At 43.5% G+C, this 15796-nt stretch overlaps 1 protein-coding gene across 2 annotated transcripts in view; it reads right to left on the bottom strand.

Moving 5' to 3' along the window:
• Positions 1-9016: 9016 nt before the first annotated feature.
• Positions 9017-15796, bottom strand: part of RPS6KA1 (ribosomal protein S6 kinase A1) — a 59898-nt gene continuing 53118 nt past the window's right edge. For both annotated transcript variants that reach the window (XM_044671367.1, XM_044671366.1), the window contains 5 exons: positions 14704-14865; positions 13048-13124; positions 11769-11886; positions 10743-10880; positions 9017-10148 (listed from right to left, as the gene is read on the bottom strand). In XM_044671367.1, coding sequence (XP_044527302.1) covers positions 10026-10148; positions 10743-10880; positions 11769-11886; positions 13048-13124; positions 14704-14865 — 618 coding nt within the window. In that variant the 3' untranslated portion in view covers positions 9017-10025. The remainder of the gene's footprint in view (positions 10149-10742; positions 10881-11768; positions 11887-13047; positions 13125-14703; positions 14866-15796) is intronic.

The following is a 15796-nucleotide window of genomic DNA, read 5'->3' as shown; positions in this document are numbered from 1 at the left end:
TGACATTTATTGAAGGAACGCCGAGAGGCCCAAATGAGTGGGAGGACCTTTATTTTATTTCTTTACTTCACCAAGAGTATTTCTATTTCTGGAGCAGAAGACAAAGACAGTCACGTTCCCCGGCTGTCCAGGTTGTGCATGCAGACATTTAGGTAAAGACAGAAAGGCTCAGTAGAGTCAGCCAGCCTTTCTTCTTCTTCTTTTTTTTAAAGCTCACAGAGGTCTCAGTTCTTGTTTTTACTTGCTGCTGCCTCCTGGGATACTCAAAGTATTTTCTTCTGACTCCTCTGAGTCAGGGGAAACTCCTAACACCAGGGGAATTAGCTACAGGGGAGGCAGGTTCCAGCTCCACCTAAGAAAGAATTTGCTAACTTAACAGGGTTGTCAACAATAGAGCGGATGACCAGAGCAGGCAGCGAGCTCCTCACCAGGAGTGTAGAAGCAGAGTCTGGCTGGCCGTGGGCTTAGGGAGGCCGTGATCGGAGTTTAGACGAGGTGACCCCTGAGCTCCCTTTCAACTTTCTCATTCTACAGTTCTCTGAAATGAGAACGCCCCATCGGGCATGTTCTGACGCATGGGCCGGGCAAAGACCAGGTGGATTGCTTAGTCATTTAACTGCCTTCTTCATTCCAGAGGTTGTGTCGGGGAATGATCACTGGATAATAGCTTAGGGTTGGAAGGGGGATTCCAGACCAACTCGAATTTTACAGAGGAGGAGACTGAGTCACAAAGGATTTACGTGATGTATTTACCCAAGGTTATAAGTGGGAGAGTCTGGATTTAAATCCAGGCCATTTGACACCAAACCCAGGATTCTTTCCATCAAACCAGGCAGACTCTTGAATGAGAAGCAAATGGGCTTGATACTCAGTCAACAAATATGTTGGGCCCTGGGGAAACAAAGATAATAAATGAAGCGGCCCCATTGACAAGCATAGACTTCTCCTGGAAGTGAGTGTTAAGTTACTGACACTTAGCCGGACTCTTATCATGAGTCGGTAACAAAGACAGGATGACGCCTCTGAAACAGGAACTCATTGTTCAGTGGGGAAGGCGAATATTCATGTTACAACACAGATTTTCAGGAAACTGACTCATTCCAGAGAAGCATCCTCAAAGAAGCTAACAGGAATATTCAAGCCATCCTTGAACTTGTTCTTCTCTCCCAGGTGAAAAACAAAAACTTTCATGGAGTTGTTCCTTCCAAGGACAGAGTCTCTACTAGCTGAGTCCTGTGCGCCAACCAAGGGAGCAGATCTTCCGACCTAACCAAGGTCTTTTGTCCTAGTGATAATCGCTCTGTGTTCTTCTAGGTAGGGAGGCCAGAATTTTTGTCAGAGGTGAGAGGAATGTCGAGATGTAGAGTATTACAACACAGGATATTAGGACTGGGTGGGCCCTCGGAACTCAGAATGTCAGAGCTGGGAGGGGTCTTAGACTCAAAAATTTCTGAGTTGGATCATGGGGGCCTAACCATCTCCTCACCATCTCCTGCCTCAGCTCTGCTCATCATCTTCATCTCTCCATCCCTGAAACCTTGCTCTTAGGTCCTGGGTCTCCTAGGTGTGACAGGTTAGCTGGGTCCCACACCTTTGTGTTGTTTCCAGGCCATCTTTTCCTGGATCCCTTTTCCAATTCACCTTCATTTGTTGTCTTTCCTCATTAGTATGTTCACTTCTTAAAGGCACACAGCTTAATCTGCCTATTTATCTATCTGTCTTGTCTCTTGATCCATCCTTCTATCCAATCCATCCTTCTCATCTATTCATCTATCCATTTATCTGTCTATCTATCTATCATCTATCCATCCATTCATCTTTCTATCTTTCCATCTATCCATCCATCTATCTATCCATCCATACATCTATTTTTGTATCTGTCTGTCCCTTTGTCTATCTATCCATCCATCCCTCTCTCTGTCTATCTTCCCTTCCATCCATTCATCCATCTGTCTATCTATCTTTGCGTCTATGTCTATCTATTCTTCTATCTATCTGTCCCTCTATCTTTCCTATCTCTCTATCTCTCTATCTTTCTATCTATCTATCTATCTATCTATCTATCTATCTATCTATCTATCTATCTATCTATCTATCTATCTTTCTATCTATCTATCCATCTCTGTATCTATCTATCTCTGTTTCTATCTCTGTATCTATCTATCTCTGTGTCTATCTCTGTATCTATCTATCTCTGTATCTATCTGTCTGTCTATCTATCTATTTATCTTTGTGTCTATGTCTGTCCATTTATCTATCTGTCTGCCTGTCCATCTGTCTATCATCTCTCCAGTGTCTGAAGGAAAGCTTTCATTTCTGATTACATGTTTTTCTGTAAGAGAAAGGATTCAGGAAAATAATTTTATCTCTCAGCTCCTCTCTCCCCAAATGTTGCTGATTTAGAGGAATGGGATGTTTTTAGATTCATGCTATTTTCCTGATTGATTTTCCTGAAAGGGGGAGGGGGGATGACCCTTGAGCATATATCCTCAGGTTTAAACCTCCCAGCACCTAAGAAGCTCTTAAGATGATAGCTACTGAACATTTGCCCATTGACATGAATCGAAGACATTTCTTTAGGTGCTGATGAAATCTCAAACCTGAAGGAAAAAAATTTGCATTTATTTTTATGTAAATACTGGCTATGGCAAGTCTTAGAGGACCTGAGTTCATATCCCAATGATGACATTACTTATCTAACCTTGTACAAGTCAAGTACTTACACTCCTCGGCCTCAATTTTCTCATCTATAAAATGGATGATAATTGGATGACTGGACTCTGAGGTCCCTTTTACTTCTAGATTTCTTTTGTACAGATTGTTTCTGCCCATTAGAATGTAAGCACTTTGAGGGCAGAGATTATTCATATATATTGTTGTATTTCCCAGGACCTGGTACCATAGGAGGCACTTTATAAATGATCGTTGATTGATTGTTTGATTGATTAATCCCATATAGCCTTTCCCATTTTAAAGAAGGGGAAACTGAGAGGAATAAAGGTGGAGGGATTTATACAAGATTGCACATCATCTCTGTGTTTTTTTTTACATTTTACATTTTATTTTTTAGAAAAATTTTCCATGGTTACATGATTCATGTTCTTACTTTCCCCTTTGCCACCCCCCCATAGCTGATGTGCATTTCCACTGGTTTTAACATGTGTCATCGATCAAGACCTATTTCCATCCCCAATCATGTTCGCATCACATCATCTCTGTGTTGATGATTCCCAGTTTTGTCAGCAGGAAAGTGATATACATAAGCAGGGACCTAATATAAGTAAGTTAGGATCTACTCTCTGGAAGGGAGGATCTAAGAAATTTGATATGCATAAGCAAGGACCTATTCTAAGTAAGTTGGGGATCTACTCTTTAGAAGGGAAGATCTGCTATACAGAAGCAGAAGTGATATATATATATATGTGTGTGTATATGTATATGTATACATATACACACATATATACATATATAGCAAGGACCTGCTATAATAAGTAAGTTGGAGATCTATTCTTTGGAAGGGAGGAGCTGCTATATAGAAGCAGGAATGTGATATACATAAGCAAGAACCTTCTATAAGTAAGTTGGAATCTACCATATAGAAGGGACAACCTCTTCCTCTGATCTACAACAGCCTGGCATCTCCAGCCTTATGGATATCTCAAACTGGATGTCCTGTAGGACATGTCAAAATGAACTTGTCCAAAAAGCAGGACTCTTATTTTTCCCCCTTAAAACCTCTTCTTCCCAACTATCCTTCCCAGTAGGAGGCTCACAACCTCAGTGTCATGATCTCATACTCTTCCCTCCGAGGGTGTTACAGGATATTCAGAGAAGACTCATACCTCTGATATAAGGGCTTGCCAAGTCCTACTCAGGGCTACTTATCCACCTTTGGTGTTCATCTGCCACCCAACTCTCTCCTGTGACTCCAAGAAGTGGTAGCACATACAGAAGCCACAACCTGGAGAACCATCTCCTCAGATGGGCTAAACCAGGTCAAGGGGATCTGATAGGTCTCAAACCTTTCTGTGAAATAAAGGGATGTCTACCCCAGACACGGGAAGATATCCTCTGCTGGAATGGGCACATGAGAACCATTTATTCCATTGGGTCATGAAGCTGGCTGAAGTAGGCTCCATAGTGCCAGTGTGCTCAGAGCGTGGTTAGACATTGGAGAAGCCAAGGCCATCCACTGCCTTCCAAACCATTGCCAGTCATCCTGACAACATGTACTGTAGGTCCAGGCAACTTTTACTCCATCTCACTCTGCCCTGCTCTAACTCTTTTGGGCATTGGACCACAGTTCCCCTTGTCCTTTATTTTTTGCCTGGGGATTCCATTAATTCACTGTCAGAACTTTATTCATCAAAGCAGTTGGTCCAGAGTCCTAGAAAGAGTGTCCATCTTGGAGACTGGTCTCAGAGATTCTGGGGTGTGAGTGATGGCTCCATATAAAGTCCTCCATTAGAATGGGAGCTCCTTAAGGGCAGAGTGTTTGCTTTCTTTTGGATCCAGTGGCTTAATAAGTATTTAATAAATGCTTGTTGACTCTTTCAGATCTATATCTTAGGAGATTTATTGAACATGTGACCATGGACAAGTCATTTCCTGAAGTTCTCGCCTGACCATATCATCCCCAACTCAATAATATTACTTGTGGTTCCTTACTACCTCCAGGATCATATATAAAAACCTATTTTGCTTTCAAAGCCTTTCATAACCTCTGCTGCCACCATCTTTTCAGCCTTCTTACCTTATCACCTTCCCTTTTCTGTAATCCAGCAATGCTGGCCTCCTTGTTGTTTCATGAATAAGACTCTCCATCCTTCTTCTCTAGGCATTTTCCCCGACTGTGTCTCATGTCTGAAATTCTCTTCCTCCTCATCTCTGGCTCCTAGCTACCCTGGTTTCCTTCAAATTTCCGCCAAAATCCCACCTTCTACAGGGAGCCTTTGCTTTATTCCTCTATTCTAGCCTTCTTTCTATTAGTTCCAATTCATCCTATCTATGGCTTATTTGTTACCTAATCATTGGCACGACCCCTTCATAAGACCATAAGCTCCTTGAGAGAAGGGATTGTCCTTTATCTTTTTTTTTTTTTTTTTTTGCTTCCCCAGCTCTTAGCATAGTTCCCGATACATAGTAGGCATTTAATAAATGCTTATTAACTGACCAAATGACCACTCAATAAACTCAAAGGACTCCTTATGGCCTCCATAAGCTGCTCTGTTTAGCTTTTCAAATTCTTCACAATCTGTCCCTGGCCTCCCTTTCCATCCCTATTATACTGGATATCTCCAAAAGTCTTTAAACTATTGAAGTTTTAAACTATTGAAGATTAAAACTGTATTAAGAGGGGGCAGCTGGGTAGCTCAGTGGATTGAGAGCCAGGCCTAGAGACGGGAGGTCCTAGGTTCAAACCCGGCCTCAGCCACTTCCCAGCTGTGTGTGACCTTGGGCAAGTCACTTGACCCCCATTGCCTACCCTTACCACTCTTCCACCTATAAGTCAATACACAGAAGTTAAGGGTTTAAAATACAAAAAAACAACAACAAAAAAAAACTGTATTAAGACATTGGGGACACCCTACCATTAATCCTGTGTTTGCATTCTACTGTGCAGCCAAATTGGTCTCTTGGTTCTTATTCCTTGCACACAGAACTCCATCTTCCCATCTCCAGACTTTTCTTCTGACTGTTCCCCATGCCTAGAGCCCTCTCCCTCTTAGGAATCCCTTTTTTTCAGAACTCTTTTTCTATGGGGTGAAGTCATTTTTAGTCTTCCTGCCCTCCTTAAATTTACTTAGTATTTATTTTGTCCATAATTTCTTTATGAACATGAGGTTTCCTCCAATAGAATGGAAACTCCTTGAGGCTGGAAGCTTGACTTTATTTTTATCTTTGTATCTTCAGTACTGGCATACAGGAGGTGCTTAATAAATACTTGTTGATTGATGGGTTGGCTTAACCTCTTTGCCACTGCCTCCCCCTCCCCAATTTCTTTATCGGTAAAAAAAAATAATAATAATACTTGCCACCTACCTCATAGGATTGTTGCAAGGAAAAAGCTCTTGAAGTGATTATGTATAGAGCCATAACGAGGGTGGGACATCTGGGGTTATGTCCTAGAGCATGGACATTTATTGTCCTTTATCAGTATACCTACTTAGCAAAACTGTTTTGGCTGAGGAACAGAAAAGCTGAGAGTAACCAAAAGATTTCAAACATGTCCGTTAGTTAGAGAAATGTCCATCTCAGGCATGTGAAGACTTCCCCTGTGGAACGGGTGGATAAAAACGATTTGTTCAAACAGAAGGCTGTGGAGTGCTTAGAGTTTAGTCAGACTTTGAAGACTCCAAGATCATCCACTAAATCTCAGGCCATTGCCAGTCATCCTGACTTTTGTTTTGCCTCTGAACTTGGATGACTCTGCAAGAGACAGTTGGGCTAATGACTTGGTGCCTCACTTAAATCCAATTCACATGCAAGTCATCAACCCATGACACCATTGGTCATCCCTGAAAACAACCATCCCAATAGGTTCAAATCTCTCTTTCCATTGCCATGAAGGTCTGTTTTATACTAGAGGCAGCTAGTATAGCCAATGTGGAAATTTGTTATGATTAATTATACATGTTTTTAAAAGGTAAAAAAATATCTAAATAAATTTTATTTTATTTTTCAGGTCCATATTCTCCCCTTTCCATCTCTCCTCTCCCCATTGAAAAAGCAAGAAGAAGGAAAAAAAGTCTCCAATTACTAATGAATTAGGGCATTTCTTTTTAACCCTTATCATCTGTCTTAGAATCATTAAGGTGTATTGGTTTCATGACAGAAAAGTGGTAAAGGCTAGACAATTAGGGTTAAGTGACTTGCCCGGGGTTACATAGCTAGGAAGTGTTTGAGGCCATATTTGAACCCAGGATTTCCTGTTAGAGCATTTCTTAAAGATGGCTTTTGATTACTTGTATTTCTTCTGAAAACTGCTAATTAATATTTTTTTGACCACCCCAAAAAAGCCAAGGAAGCAGGCAGGACTTCAGATAGTGTTCCTTAGGCTCAGACTCTAAGTTCAATTCCAAATATAGTTTTAGAATAAAAGTTCTATTTTCTAAAAATAAAAAAGACTTCATATTTGAATAAATCTTAAAACAAAATACCTAGATATCTTTTTTAAACCCTTACCTTCTGTCTTCTTTTTTTTTTTTTAAACTCTTAACTTCTGTGTATTGGCTCCTTGGTGGAAAAGTGGTAAGGGTGGGCAATAGGGGTCAAGTGACTTGCCCAGGGTCACACAGCTGGGATGTGTCTGAGGCCGGATTTGAATCCCATCTCTAGGACAGACTCTCAATCCACTGAGCTACTCAGCTGCCCCTTCTGTCTTGATTCTAAAGCAAACGAGCCAATAAGGGCTAGGTAATTGGAGTTAAAGGTCTTTATCTATATAATCCCTAATGGTCATAATAGGGAACAAATGTTTCATCTTCCTATATTTGAACATAAGCAGTTTATTCCTGATTAGTCTCTGATGATTGTTTATCTCTGCTTCCCTTTTTTTTCTCTTTACTTCTACATTTGAATTTTAAAGTTTCTACACAGTTCAGGTGTTTTCATCATGAATGCTTACAAAGTGTTCTATTTCATTAAAGATCCATTTTTTTCCCCTTGCAGGATTATACTTAATTTCTCTGCATAACTTATTCATGGCTCTAAGCCTACATCTCTTGCCTTCTAGAATACTGTAATCCAAACTTTGTTGCTTTTTTATAATTGTTTTAATAATTGTCATTCAGTCTGAGTCTATGTGCTCTCATGGACATTGTCCATGGGGTTTTCTTAGCAAAGATACTGGAGCAGCTTGCCATTTCCTTCTCTAGTGTGTCCCCATTTCACAGATAAGGAACTGAGGCAAAGAGGGGCTAAGTTGGATGTCCTAGAGCTAATAAGTGTTTGAGAACAAATTTGAACTTAGATCTTTTTGATGTCAGACCAGTGCTCTACCCACTGTGCCATAATAGCTAATATCTATATAATACTTCAAGGTTTGAAAAGCACCGTTATGAGTTCTCACATTTGACCCTCACAATCACCCCAGGAGGTACATGCTATTATTAGCTCCAGGTTAATTTACTAGCCCAAAGTCACCCAACTAGTAAGTGTCTGTGCCAGGATTCAAACTCAAGTTTTTCTTACTTCGAGTCTAACATTCTTTATCAATTATGTCTTCTTTTTCTTTTCTCCCTGCTGCCACACCTTCCCAGCACCCCCTCATGGGTAAAGCGGAGGTGAGAGGGAGAAAAAATATTTGTCAAATGGAAAATGTTTTTTTTTTTTAATCACCATTATAAGGGGGTAGCTAGGTGGCCCAGTGGATTGAGAACTAGGCATAGAGACGAGAGGTCCTGGGTTCAAATATGATCTCAGACATTTCCTAGTTGTATTGCCCTGGGTCAGTCACTTAACTCCCATTGCCTAGAGTTTACTGCTCTTCTGCCTTGGAACCAATACATAGTATTGATTCTGTAATAGGATATTTGTTTAATTAACTCTAATTAATTCTTTATTCTTAATTAATTCTAAGATGGTAAGTAAGGGTTTAAATAAAATCACCATCAATAGAGCCCCATGTACTTTAGCTAGTTGGTCCCAGTCACCACTCTCAGATTCACTTCTTTTTTTTTATGTTTTTTTTTTTTTTTAATTTTTTATTTTAAACCCTTAACTTCTGTGTATTGACTTATAGGTGGAAGAGTGGCAAGGGTAGGCAATGGGGGTCAAGTGACTTGCCCAGGGTCACACAGCTGGGAAGTGTCCGAGGCCAGATTTGAACCCAGGACCTCCCATCTCTAGGCCTGCCTCTCAATCCACTGAGCTACCCAGCTGCCCCCAGATTCACTTCTAAAAGCATCTCCGACAGGGAATTCCAAAACTATGTTTGCTGGGAGAAGGAAGTTGTTGACCTTGAGCAGGGCAGGGACTCATCTGTGGAGTCAGGGAAGGAAGCTTCAGAGAGTGATTCTCTCAACTTAGCAACAAGTTTATTAGAAAGTTTACAGACAGACGAACCCTGAGTAACCAGCCAAGGAATAAATTTAAAAAACAAAGACAAAGATGAATCCCAAACTCTCTCTCTCTCTCTCTCAGTCTCTCTCTATCCTTCCCTAAGCCTAACATACTCTCAAAAAATTGTTTGGCTCCAAGGAGTTCTGTCCAGTGGTGAATCTCAAGTCATTCAGAAAGTGCTTTCCTGATCCCCATACTGCTGGTCTGCCAGGTTGGGGGGGGGGGCCAGGGGAAAGGTTGGAGGGCGTAAGCCTGGCATTTTAATTGTTCGGCTGGGATAAAGCCAGCTATAAGTTGGGGTGCTTCTGGCTCCACTGGCCACGGCGAGCAGCTCAGTGATCTTTCTCGAAGCGAGGCCCAAGAGGATCCGGGAGAAAGAATCCATTTATTGCAAGGCAAAGGGCATGGAAGTGAAGATGGCAGCTGGAAACCCTTTGCCTGTGGTGCAGAGAGGGCGTCCAGGGAGCGGGGACCCTCCGATCTCGAAAGCACCAAAGATAGACACCCCCCCCCCGCTCCCACTTCCAATCTAGTCGGACAAATTCAAGACCCACGGCTGGAGCCTGAACCCTTCTTCAGAGATAGGGGGTCCTTCCATCCTACTTTGCAGCCCTCTTTTGGTCTGTAGTTCCCATCTCTCCTTCCAGATAACTAGATCCTGGAAAACACAACAACTGATCGCCGCCCTGCCTGCCTTTTTTCTTTTAAAAAAAGAAGAGTTTGTACAGTGATTGATTTGAGTCAGGAATGTTCCTGCCAAGAATGGTCCATGCTTCGGGAGCAGAAAGGCACTTTGCAAACCCCCCTTGTCTATCCTCCAAAGGAGTCCATCTGGGTGGGCTGCTTTCCAGGAGCTCCCCATTCCCCGTCTAGGCAGGTGAAGTGCCCATTTCCTCAGGGAAACGTGCAGAGTCTCTGGTGATGGCACGGCCCTTTGGCCTCCAGTTTGCTCCCCGAACCCTTCACAGCGTGGTAGACGGCAGTTTCTTCACTCGTCGCTGGGCCAAGATTGAGGACTCGATTGGCTTGAGCTGTGGGGTGGGCTTGGAACTGCTCAGTGCCGAATAGGTGGCAGCCATGGCACCCTAAAAAGGTGGGAGGAACCAGGAGAAAGGTCACCCCAATCCCTCGACTGATTCTCAAGCACCAATCATGTATGAGGCATTGGAGATACCACAGAAATGAAGCGGCGCCTCATCCACACATATAATCAGAATTATATTGCTTGCCTTCTCAAGGAGTGAAGGGAAGGGGAAGAATTTGGAACTTAAAATTTAAAAAAATAAATATTTAAAAAATTTTTTACATGTAATTGGGAAATAGTTAATGAAATAAATAAAAATAGATTAAAAAAAAAAAAGGCTAAGTTGTGGAGAAAAATGCCAAACTGCCCTGGCTGCGGGGCTTTCCCTGTCAGGGCTAGAGAGCTGGTCTGCTTGTGGAAGTTCCCCATGCGGATAACTCCAGTTGGAGAATACGGTTTGGTGCCATCTAGGCAGGGGCATTGGGGGAAGCCAGATTGAATGGGAAAATGGGGGGTAGCTTCAGTGAAGGCATAGGCCCAGCCCAATGCCACCCACAACATCCACGTCACTGTGTAGCGCAGAGGCCAGGGAGTGTGCGGGTTCTGCCCTGGTGTCCACGCCAGGGGAAGGAGGATGTCTGTGCAGGAGCCTTACCTTCACCAGCTGCACGTCCTGATGGGACAGCTGGCTCTGGGGCAGCTTGTCCTTCTGAGTGACCCACGGATGCTGGAGGACCTGCTTGGCCGTCAGCCGCCGATGGGGGTCCACGTGCAGCATCTTCGACACCAGATCCTGGAGGGCAGAAGGAGGAAGATGTGGCATGAGCAGAGAACGCCCAGAGCCCACAGCCAGAGCTGCACTCAGGACTGTCAGGGACCCGAGGGAGGCAGGGTCGGGGTCAAGCGCTCTTTTGGGAACAACAAGGAATGAATGACTTGGAAACTCTCCCCATCCCAGGGGCAGCTGCTGCTGTTCAGGGTAGCACTGGGAGGAAGTGAGGCTGGGAGAAATGGGATTTTTGGCTTCTCACTGTGATGGGAGAGAGAAAGCATTAGGAGGCTCACTTTTCTCCTCTTAAAAACACCCTGCTACTAGCGCCTTCCTTTCTGAGGCAGCCTTCCCCCGACTTGACTGGATTTTATATGAACATGATTATTTACATGTTGTTTCAACCATTAGAATGGGAGTCTTTGAAAGGATCTGTCTTTGCTTTTCTCTGGATCTCCAGGGCTTGGCGCTATGCCTGGCACCTGGTAATGCTTAATAAATGCCCTTCCTTCCTTTCTTTCTTTTCTTCCTTCTCTCTCTCTCTCTCTCTCTTTCTCTCTCTCTGTCTCTCTGTCTGTCTCTGTCTCTGTCTCTCTCTCTCTCTCTCTCCCCTCCTTCCCTTCCATCGTAGAATCAATACTATGTATTGGTTCCAAGGCAGAAGACAGCTGAGAACTAGGCAATGAGGGTTAGAAAAGACCCACGTAGGCCACTGAAAGTATAAGTGACTTGCCCAGGGTCTCATAGCTAGGGAGTATCTGAGGTCCTATTTGGACCTAGGCCCTCCCATCTCTCAATCCACTGAGCCACCCAGCTGCCCTCAATAAATGCTTTTCAATTGATGACTGATTGCTTGGTGCCTTTCTTCCTCCTACTCCATACTGAATTGATGCTTAGTACCCCATAGCTTACCTTGGCTGTTTCTGAAATTGTATCCCAGTTTCCACCACTGAGAGTGAATTTTCCTCCCCCAATCCGGGTCAGGATCTCCTCTGGGGTATCACTGGGGCCATTTGCAAAGGGAGTATATCTGGGGAAAAAAAAGCCAGAACAGTTCTCATCCTCCTGTGCCTTGTTTCTGTCTAGGACAGGCGATCCCAAGACTCTTGTGGTCTTGAACCCTGAGGCCAGCCCTGCTGGGAAGAGCTGGCAGGTGGACCTGGAGGGAGGAATCTTGAGAATAAGCTCGTTAGAAGGGGGGGGGAGGGAACATGTTTTGAGGATGAAAGAACTTGCCTTCCCTTCCAACTCCCTTGTAGTCATTTTGTATATATTGTGTTCCCAGCGTACACATGTGTACACACACACACAGTCCCCAAAGTCTGAGGGAAATGTTAAGCTTATTATTTATATTTATAGTATAAGCTATTAAGGCTTAATATTTACATATGATACATACACATATAGTATATATTGTTAAATCTTAATATTTATATATAGTATAAGCTATTAAAGCTTAATATTTCTATGATATATACATATACAGTATATGTTATTAAACCTTATAGATTAAGAATTATAATTATAGATTATAGATTATATATATTATAGATTATAGATTATATAGTATAAGCTATTAAAAGCTTAATATTTATGTTCTATGCACAATCCTCTCCTCTCACTCTAACTGTCATTGCCCGCTGTCTGATCCATCTCAGTGGGCCGAAGTGCCAAACGCTTGATTCGGTTTTCCTTTCCACAATATTATATAGTATATATGATTAAATCTTAATAATTATATACAGTATAAGCTATTAAAGCTTAATATTTACATCTGATATATACAAATATAATTATACTATTAAAGTCTAATACATAGAATGTATACATATATAGTACATACTCTTAAAGCATCATATTTAAGCCATTAAAACTTAAAACTGCCCTCAGACTTTGGGGACAGTGTGTGTGTGTGTGTTTACACACACACGTGCATCTGCACACTGGCACGTCAGCTCCTCGGGGCAGGCTGGGCTTCCCCTTTGTGTTCTAGCCCCGGCTCTCTTGGCACAGCGTCCGGCATACAGTAGGAATGGCCGAGACACAAGTCCGCGGCAAGGGAACGGAGGCGAGCGGAGGGCAGGCTGGGCTCGGCGGCTGGGCGCGATGGATCCAAGAACGAAGGGCGACACGCCGCAGCTTTGGGGGTCGCCTGGGGGGAGCGGGGTGGGAGGAGATGGGGGGCGCTCACCCGGCCAGCATGGTGTAGAGGAGGATGCCCAGGCTCCAGATGTCGCAGCCTTCGTCGTACCCCTGGCGCCTCAGGACCTGAGCGAGAAGTGGGGCTCATAAGTGATTCCTGGCATCTCTATCGCACGAGGGCGTTTATAAAGCCCTTTAGACAAAGCGTTATTTCGTTTGCTTCTCACAACCTCTCTGAGGGGAGGAGGATGCCGTCTCCCGCGCCGCCTGGCTCACCTCCGGGGGACGCCGGGCTCCTGCCTCCCGGCGGTATGTGGTAAAGCAGCCCGGGGCATGGCGGGAGAGGAAAAGCTCCCTCCTGGGGGGATGCCGGCTTGTGACAAAAATCAAACCTGTCAGAAACCTGCCTTTTTCTGGATTCGATTCAAAATTCAATATCAAAATTCTCAAACAGATTGAGAGCCGGAAAGGACCTAAGTAGCCATCAAGCCCAAGCCTCCTGTTCTACAGATGAGGAACCTGAGCCAAGGAGGCAAATGACAGCTCAATCAGTGTCTGAGACATAACTTGATTCCCAGATCACAGGATCATAGACTTATGGAAACTTAAGGAACCTCTGAGGCCATCCAGTCCAATCCTGTCACTCCACAGGGCAGCTAGGTGGCACGGTGCATACCAGGGCTGGAGTAAAGCTCGTCTTCCTGAGTTCAAATCTAGCCACAGACACTAATTATGAATGTCCCTGGGCATGTCACTTAACCCTGCTGACCTCAGTTTCCTCCTCTGAAAAATGAGCTGGAGAAGTGTAAGATTAACATTAAAGTTTAATACTTTAAGTATTATATTTAAAGTTGGTTATCTGACAAAACAGAACCCTATGACGAAGTTTTCCTAACTGCTCAAAAAATCCCTGCTCCACCAAAGTCGCTGACAGGAAGGAAAAGAGGGCTAGATACAGAACCCTACCCAATTTATATCTTGTCTACGTCAGCACATAAAGACAGGAGGTGAGTGGAGTTCTGGGAATCGTAGTTTTTACTGGTGATCATAGTTTTTAGGGTAACAGAATCTAATTTCACAGAAGGAAATGGAAAACCACCTCAATATTTTTGCTGTGTGACCCTGGGCAAATGACGTAACTTTGTTAGCCTCAGTTTCCTCATTTGTAAAAATGAGCTGGAGAAGGAAATGGAAAACCTCTCCAGGATCTTTGACAAGACAACTTCAAATGAGGTCACAAGAGAATTGGACACAGCTAAAACCGACTGAACCACACATTCTACAGATGAGAAAACTGAGTTCAATTCCATTCAATTTAACCAACATTTAAGTGCTGTGCCAGATCCCAGGATACAAAGATACAGTTTAACCAGTCCCAGCTTTTAAAGAGCTTCTGTTCTAGCAAGGCAAACACTGATACAGAAAATGAAGTCTGGGTGCCTCAGCAGAATGCATCATCCGGCTTAATAAAAACACCCATTTGAAAGAAATAAAAAGCAAATGCAAACTGTATCCAAAGTCGTTTCCCGGGTGGGCACGGGTTTAATATGAAGGATGACCGTTTGCTGACCACAGAACGAGAGTTCCAGATGAAGGGATAAGAAGGGTGGGCAGAAGCCAGCCTAGCCTCGATCCCAGGACCCGAGTCCTCCCCTCCTTGTCGGTAACCCCCAGGGCAGGAGGGAAGGGAAGGGACTCTGCTCACCTCTGGGGCCACAAAGTTAGCAGTATAGCAGGGCGTCATGAGGAGCCCATTCTCTGCTCGAAGCTGCTTGGCAAAGCCAAAGTCACAGATTCGGATGCTCTCGGGGTTCCCGGACTCGTCCACGTACAGGATGTTGCTGGGTTTCAGGTCCCTGTGCACCACCTGGGGGACAAACGAGGACCCCGAGGTTAGCCTCAGGATAGATGGGATGGGGGAAAGGGACAAAGCACCCAGGGGCCAGCAAAAAGCCCAGAGTCTGAGCAAGGGGAGGCACCAGGTAAATATCTGGTAAGTAACAGAGAAGAAGGGACACAGGAGAGAGACCCAGAGAGAGGAGCCCCCAAAGCTATTAAACATCTACAGTCTAAGAAGGTGATGGGCAAACTGCAGCCTGCAGGCCAGATGCAGCCCCCTGAAATGTTCTATCCAGCCATGTGACATTATTCCTAACTTGACGAATACAATGAGTAGGATACAAAACTTCGAAAGAGCTGCCTTAGAAACAGACTGACAAATGAGCATTTCCTTTCCTTTGGCCCCCTCTTTAAAATGTTTGGCCATCACTAGTCTAAAGCATCTACAGCACCCACACTCAGACTACTGGGACCTGAAAGGGATCAGAGTAAAAGCAAAAGGATCCACATGTATAAAATTCTTTATAGCAGCTTTTTTTGTGGTAGCAAAGAATTGGAAACTGAGGGGATGCTCGTCAATGGGGGAATGGCTGAACAAGTTTTGGGAGAATACTACTGTCTGTAAGAAATGATGAAGAGGAGAGGGAAGTGGATTGAGATGGGAGGTCCCGGGTTCAAATTTTTTTTTTTTTTTAACCCTTACCTTCCATTTTAGAATCAATATTGTGTATTGGTACCAACGCAGAAGAACAAAGGGCTAGGAATGATGAAATAAGAGTTGATACTTAGTAAAAATTGAAGTATATTTTCTTCTATTATTGTTTTTTTGGGGGGGCAATCTGTCTAATGCAGACATTTTTTATGTATTTATACATATTTGTAATGGGTTTTTATTTTTCTTGTCTTCTTAAAAGGTTGGGGGCGGGGCAGAGGGAGAGAATTTGAACTCAAAAATAAAA

This window comes from Gracilinanus agilis, chromosome 3 (genome assembly GCF_016433145.1).
Source record: "Gracilinanus agilis isolate LMUSP501 chromosome 3, AgileGrace, whole genome shotgun sequence".
In the NCBI taxonomy this organism is placed as follows: Eukaryota; Metazoa; Chordata; class Mammalia; order Didelphimorphia; family Didelphidae; genus Gracilinanus; species Gracilinanus agilis.
Note: the sequence above shows the minus strand (reverse complement) of the source record. Positions and strands in the feature narration are given on the sequence as shown.